Raw genomic sequence first — 7,684 nt, 5'->3', positions numbered from 1 at the left:
GAACTACCCTCAGAAATGTTTTCCGATCGCCGCCGCTGGCTATATTGGATCTCTGGTTAAGTGTACGCAAGTAAGGGCTGAAGGGCGTGGTTTTTCCCCCGGGGATCACGAGCCTTGTAGTTTGCAGCCCGAATACCTTTTTGGTATAAATACAATCTTGGTATTACGAAAGTATATCCATTTTCATAATCACAATTTTGACGAACACTCAAAGAAATTCTGTTGTAATAACTTTCGACAGTGAAATAGATTAAAACAAATATATTGTATTGATTTCTCGACTATGGATTTTCGATATTTATGCAAGGAGAAACTTTAATACGCGAGGTAGTTCATTGGACTTTGTAGATCTATTTCAATTGATTTTCATAATTTTTAACTTCCGCGTTGTCATAAAATAAGGAATGCCAAGTGGATATTTCCAATATTTAAATCAATTTCAATTAAAATAATAATTAAAGTAGGTTACGTGGCCTACATTTCGTAATGTAATTTCAGAAGTATATGATATACCTCTTACGGAATAAGTTTACATATTCATATACCACTAATGTCATTTGTTTGAAACAGTACTTTCCAACATAAATTCTGAGGAAAATATGATTCATAAGTACAAACATCATTGTTGTTTAATTTTTACATTCTACTTTGTCAGGTGCTGTAACCAACACGGAAGAGTTTGAACCATGATTCTGAGCATCGAAAGTACATATTTCTTATATCGTAATTAATTTAATACTGGCAAAAAATTACGATTTCTTTGCATTTTGCAATAAAACACACGACGGGTTAATAGAAATATATGTGAAGCACACTGCTCTACAGTGGACAGCGCCAAAGTAGATATTTATGGGTGGCTTTTGAGGAGGTATGCGAAAACGGCTATAGAGCCCCGTTCAACTACCTTAGTAGAAGGACCCTAGAAGGCTGGTCTTACCTCATGGCTAGAACGAGGGAGGCACGCTGAATTAGCCTGACCCTCGAGTGTAATAGGTCAGTTACCAACAGGCACATGTTCACTGCTATACATGCAGTATACAGAGGGCGTACTCAACGGTTCAACCAACCATAGTCATTCTGTACATGATCGAAGTCAGCGGTACATAGCTCAATTTCCAGGGGCTTGCTGAATTCCCCCCCATCCCGAATTCTTGAATTGATACCGCAAGATAACCCTCTACAGGTGACGCTTACAGCGAGTTGTCACTTCACCCAGGAGTTGGCACCTGCAGTAACTAGTTCGGTTCGTCTCCATAGCAAGAAAGTCTTCCTTATGCATCGTCCTTCTGACTTGCCTACTGGCACTCCCAACCAGCATCCGGCACTCAACTTACCAGTGTTCGCTACGCACCCGGATCAGCGTGTTGGTCGCATATGACGATGGGCAGCTCCCGCAACTCGGCTTACAGGGTAAGTGCGGCCCACGGCCTGAGATCCCGAGTCCACTCTCACCACATGGTTTCCGGTGGTTGTTAAGCACCCGGTTAAGGTGGACCGGCAAATCCATCGACACAGCCAGACTTTTGCTCCTGACCAGCTTCCGCCACTTGGCTTACAGGTTGCCGTTACATAAACAGATCACTGAAGCCGCGTTCACACTTACCCCTTAAATCGCTTCGTTTAAATAACTAGTTTTCGAAACCAGCGTGAGAAATCGCTTCGTGTTGGTTCGGGAAGCAACTTGTCCAAGTCCGCTCGCTTAGAATCGCTTTCAAAACGACAAGGCGGGGAAGTAAAATTGCTCGTATTTTCGAAAATAATGGGAATAAAATTCTAAATAATGTCCAATAATATTACTGTATGTATAGTAAATATGATTAACTAATGGTTTTGGGATACATTTTAGTATTTTCAAAATTCTAGTCATAATTTGAAATGCCGTTAAGCCTTGGCTATAAGCGAACCGTGCTGAATAGATTTCGCACGTGTGAACCAAGAATTATCGTCGGCGGTCAAAACTGGCATACAAACCGACTTAAACTGGGTTTTAGGCTCTAGTGTGAACGTGGCTTGAGAGTCAGTGACAACAGAAGTTTTTTTTGGGCGACATTTTTTTTTATTCAAGGAAGAAAGGGCTGATTGAGTCTGAGAAGACCGCGAGCCCGGCGAAATACCATCTGATTAATCAGGGCGAGATATGTGTAACGGCCACGCCAACGGGGGGATACGTAGGGACAGGGGTGGGGACAGGGGTGGGGACACCCGTGGCGGAAGTATTCCGACCACCCGTTGGGGAATTGGTAGTCGTCCTCACACGACCATCCACAAACTCTGCCTCCCGGACGCCTGGGATTACAGGAGTGAGCCATTACTCCCGGCTTTGGGCGACATTACAGTGAAAACTAATTTTATCCGTAACCTCCATATTTTAACTAATCACGGAGGGAAATTGTATCTACCGCAATATATTTTTATTCACATTCGTGTGTCTTACTGCACTCCATAATGCGAAGAAATGATAAACTTTGACCTAGTTTTAAATTATAATTCATTCAATAATTATTGGCGGTAGAAACGTTTCGCGGTATTAAATTACCCCGTTCTTTTACTAACGCGAGAAAAAAAATGTCCGAAAAAATCAACATAACAAATTAAGGTATTTTTAGAATACTACAACTGCGTCACCGTTAAAACCAAACCACGTAACTTGAGATACGTGATTTTGTAAAAATTGACATATTTAGATTCTACACCCCAATTTACATATATAATATTAAAAACATTAATAGGTTACAATTTTATTTCTTTTTTTATCGAGAAAACATTTAAACGTATCTTTGATATTCGCAACGCATTTCGCGCAAAAGCACGTACCTTACTTATTGTCAGCACCTATTTCACTACATGACTCGAGACAACGTATCTCTAAAAATTCCCCTTAAGCAAAATATTTTTTAATTAAAATCCTCATAAATTCAATATTGAAACGAAATTATTTAACTATAAAATTAACTCGCGTGTAAAAACCTATCACGCGATTTCACAAGTCTCTGCAAAATTACAAATCCATTTTTCTCAAAAAGGCCACCGAAAAGATACGTGGATTTGTTTTAACGGCGACGAACTTTCTAATGTTTAAAACCAGGCTAAGTGAATAAACTTCAATTAATAATAATCCGATACATTCGTGGTGAAATATTAATTGGGGTCGTGTGGTAAAGTGGTGTAGCGGAAGCGCGGCGAGAGAGAGAGAGACGAGAGAGAGAGAGAGAGATGTGGATATCGATTGGAAACCAAAAGGGAAATATCTCGCCATCTACCCAAACTACGAGCGTAAGCTTACTTAAAAGGTATGAACTTAATAAAACCAAAAACCAAATTACCAAAGGAAACGAATTTTATTGAAAAATATTCTATTATATACTAAACAGTATCTAATTCAGAAAGTAAAAATATTTCCTTTTACGAAACACAGGTGGCGAAAACGTTGCGTAAATTCCACCAATAAAACACGGTAAAAACCAAAACGAATTTAAATTAAACGGTTAAATTTCGAAACTAACTTTTTAACGCAAATCAAAAGTTGATTAAAATTAACGATAACAAATTAACGATAAGTAATAATTGGGCGAGCGAAGGTCCAATTGAAGACTCGTTGATGTCCCGTAAGGCGTTCAACAGATCTGACTCTTTGGGGTCGAAGTTCTTGGGCGTCCAAATGTTTACCGACGTTGAAGATGACGGGTTCGATGATGTGGTTTTATTTTGGTTATCAGGCGAGATGGTGGGGAAATTTAACGGTGCCACTATGGTGGGGATACTTGAAGGAGCTAGGATGGTGGGGAAATTGAACGGGGCAAACTGCCTGGCGTCTCTTTCCGATGACAAATTGGTGGCGGGTGATTCGTCGTCAGTAGTAGTGGTTTCTTCAGATTCGGATGAATCTCCCAAACTCGAGACGTTTTCAATCGCGTTGAAAGAGTGAAAGACTGGCCAAGTTTCATTGAGTAAATCCGTAGAATTTATCCTCGAAGACGTATTGTTCGAAACGAGGGTGTAGTTAATACGGTTCCTCGAATCCGAGCCGTTGTCCCAAAGACTCAGAGATCTGCCTCTTTTCTCGTGGTCTACGGAATGTACGCTTGCATTCGAAGAATTTTGTATCTGGACGCTGTCCAGGTCTATTAGGATCGTTTCGTTTTTGCCCAAGACATCACCGGCAAGTGACTGGTTCGAAGAGAAAGTGTCGTTTTCATCATCCGTGTCGTTACGTAATACGAAGACGCTGAAGATACTTCCAATATGAGATGGTTCAGTTACACTCGATTGGTTGGTTGCCGTAGATTCGATCTCGGTATTGTTTTCTTTTAGAAGGACGGTCATAACGATGTTGAAAGAAGCGAACTCATTGGAATTGTTGAAGTCAGCATTTTCGTTAGAAACATTAGACAATTTCGACTCCGGGATAATTTCATCCGTTCCATTATCTTGGTGCGCGTCGTTTAGTGGTATTAGGACACTGATAATCGTACCGGGAGGAGGTAGTCTTTTGCTGAAGCCTTGTGAGCTACTATTTACGCCTTCTTCCAGCCTTGATATTTGTAATACCTCGTGATCTACCGCGGAATCGGTAACGTTATCTTCAGAGAAATCGGAGTCGTTTCTTAAGATAAAACTTTCGTTTTCGGTGTCATTGAACCCTGAAAAACTCTGTAGGCGCTCTTCCATCTTGGTGCATTCAGTCTCATTGGCATCTTCCAGATCATCATCCAGGCTTCTAGAGCCTAAACGCGTGCTGTTGGTGGTAGTATTACGACTGGAATTGAAGTCAACGGCCAATGTAGGAATCACGTCAAATCTACCAGAACTTACTGGTGACCAGTTGAAGCTGGGAAACATGCTTGCGTTGAACGGCGGTAATTCGAATTTCGGGAATTGGATCATACTGAATGGCGTCATGTTGAAACTCGGGAACTGGCTCGCGCTGAATGGCGTCATGTTGAAGCTCGGGAATTGGTTCGCGCTGAATGGCGTCATGTTGAAGCTCGGGAATTGGTTCGCGCTGAATGGCGTCATGTTGAAGCTCGGGAATTGGCTCGCGCTGAATGGCGTCATGTTGAAGCTCGGGAATTGGCTCGCGCTGAATGGCGTCATGTTGAAGCTCGGGAATTGGCTCGCGCTGAATGGCGTCATGTTGAAGCTCGGGAATTGGCTCGCGCTGAATGGCGTCATGTTGAAGCTCGGGAATTGGCTCGCGCTGAATGGCGTCATGTTGAAGCTCGGGAGCGATGGTAATTTGAAACTGTTGAAGAATCGAGTAATGTTGGCGAGCGATTCGTTATATTGTCTCTGTAAATCTTTGGCATAAGAGTTGAAGTCGGTGAAACCCAAGTTCCTGGCGTCCCGAGATTCATGCGTATTCGAAACATTGATTCTCTCTAGAGAACTGAAACTGCCGTTGGAGCTATCTTGGTCGGAAACTGAATCCAAATTGCTGAAGAGATCAGCATTCATTGCCGAAGAATTTAAACTTGTATCCAACGCTTTACCTTGGAATGTCGGGAAAGAGTTTGCGGTGAATGGCGTCACGTTGAAGCTTGGAAGGGGTGCCCACTTTAGATTATCGAAGTAACGAGTCATATTAGCCAGATATTCATTGTACCGTCTCTCCAATTCTTCCACGTAGGTGTTGTAGTCTGATAACAAACTTCTGGCATCCCGAGGCTCGTGCTGGTCCGCAACCGTTAGAGTGTCATTGACCCGTTCCAAGAAGTTAAGGCTGTCGTTGACTATTTCATTCCATCGATTCTGCAACCTCGCTTCCGTACTGGAATTCAAATCCGAGCTATTGGAGAAATATCTCATGAAAGTTGTTAGAGTTTCATTGACTTGAGAACAAGAGGTGCGGTTGAACCCATCCAGGTTTCTCGCGAAGGAAGAAACGTCGCTTCTGTTCAAAGGGCCGCTCGCGTTAGACATGGACGTTAGAATTCGATTGAGGAGAGGGTCCACCGTTGAATTCAATTGAGTCACGACTTGTTGCCACACAGTAGGGTTGACGCCACATCTTGAATCCAGATCAGCTACGTCTAAAGCCGTGACGACTTCAACAAAAATCCAGATTTCCGAGTCGTCCAAGACATCGTACAATTCGCTACCGTTAGAACTGCGGTTGGATATATTCCAAAAGATACCATCCGCATCATCCAGGCTTCTTGATCCATCCAGACGCGGGTTAGATTCGTTAAACGAGGTGAAGTTGAGAAATGGTGGCCTCGAGTTATTTGAAGGAATGGCGTTGATATCTGGAGTTTCATTCGTGATATTTCTACCACGGGCCGTATCGTCGTTTGTCTCCGAAGGTTGGTTGACGAGAATGGTGTTATTGGAAGTAACGTTTCCTATCGGCAAGCGGTCATTCATGACGTTTAAAGGCTGAAGAGCTGATGCTTCTAAATTTCTTCTGCTTGATAAGGTCTCGTTGATACGACTCCTATTGAAGAAGTCTTTATCCGTAGCTACGGTCTCGTTAAAGGCTTTCATGAAATCCCTGGTGGAATTGGCCACGAGTTCGTTGTAACGTGTTACAATTTCGTCCCAGGAATCTTTAGGGTTTGATGAGTTAAACTTCGGAAAAGACGTTAGTGACAAGCATCTCGATCCTCTTTCTGACAGGAAGTCAGTTTCATCCGCGGTCTTCTCGTTGGGAATATCTCTGGCAACTTCTGGGTTCAAGTTCTCTCCGTCTCCTTCCACCTTCCTCAACACTTCAAAGAGTTCCTTCGGTTCGTATTCCTCTAGTAAGGAGAAGATACCTCTTCGGGGCGGTTGTCCCAGTAACGTCTCGGCTTCTTCCTTGCTCATGTTCTCCAAGCTCCGGTAGACTTCTCCGTTTTGGATTTGGCGAATGGCAGAGTTGAAGTAGCCGAAGAGGCCTTGACAGAGTCCATTTTTGTCCCCAAGTACTTCTCGTGGTGGACATTCCTCGTCACCCATTTGTTTAAGTAGGTCGTTGGCAAGACTTATGATATTGGTGACAGCAACTTTGAGATCCTCCTCACGCCCGGTGCAGTTGCCAACTCGAAAAGCGACAGCGAGGCAATGATTGAGACCGAATCGACAGCTGAAACATATTAGTGATACTTTAATGGTAATCATTATTCTTCAAACAAAAAGGTTTAAAAAAAGACTAGGAAGACACTTCCGACTTCAGATACACCGCTAAAAGCAATAGACTTATCAATAACGTTAGCATACCAGCAAGACAACGTAGAGATATGTTGAATGTGACGCGCGGAATAAACGGCTAGAGTATCAAGGAGGGCCGTCTGACAGAACGGCGCGACAGTCATGGCTCTAGTCACGACGCAAGGGCTATTTGGTCCACCTAAAAATTGCGAGGCTACGTTAAATAAATTAATAAATAGTTCCAAATTAAAATCTTATAATTTACCATCATCAATACTTCGGCATATTTGGCAGAAAGACACGAGAAACGCGAATAATAACTTTTTCATGATTGAGAATGTTCACGGCGTCTTTACAAAACTTCTCAGTATCCGACCCCAAAGACGATCTCTCGCTGTATGATTACTAAGAGATTCGACGTTTGCTATTCTAACCTCGCATTCGGATATTTTTTATGATAGGGGTATCTATCACGCTTTTTATTTAGGTGAAATTAGATTAAATTCGAAAGAACGTATTTGTTTTATTTACCTTTAAAAAATCCCCAAAATGATTA

The 7,684-nt window shown here is 42.3% G+C and overlaps 1 protein-coding gene across 1 annotated transcript; it reads right to left on the bottom strand.

Annotated features, from left to right (window-relative positions):
* Positions 1 to 3,319: 3,319 nt before the first annotated feature.
* Positions 3,320 to 7,547, bottom strand: LOC149924813 (uncharacterized). The gene is made up of 3 exons (XM_090159726.1): positions 7,394 to 7,547; positions 7,198 to 7,327; positions 3,320 to 7,063 (listed from the first exon to the last, which is right to left on the bottom strand). Exons 1-3 carry the CDS (start codon positions 7,455 to 7,457, stop codon positions 3,517 to 3,519), a joined length of 3,741 nt encoding a protein of 1,246 aa, XP_090015852.1. The 5' UTR covers positions 7,458 to 7,547; the 3' UTR covers positions 3,320 to 3,516.
* Positions 7,548 to 7,684: the final 137 nt, after the last annotated feature.

The sequence above is a fragment of the Leiobunum rupestre genome, chromosome 10 (assembly GCF_980474605.1).
Source record: "Leiobunum rupestre chromosome 10, qqLeiRupe1.1.hap1, whole genome shotgun sequence".
Taxonomy (NCBI): Eukaryota; Metazoa; Arthropoda; class Arachnida; order Opiliones; family Sclerosomatidae; genus Leiobunum; species Leiobunum rupestre.
This window is presented reverse-complemented; position numbering and strand designations above follow the sequence as displayed.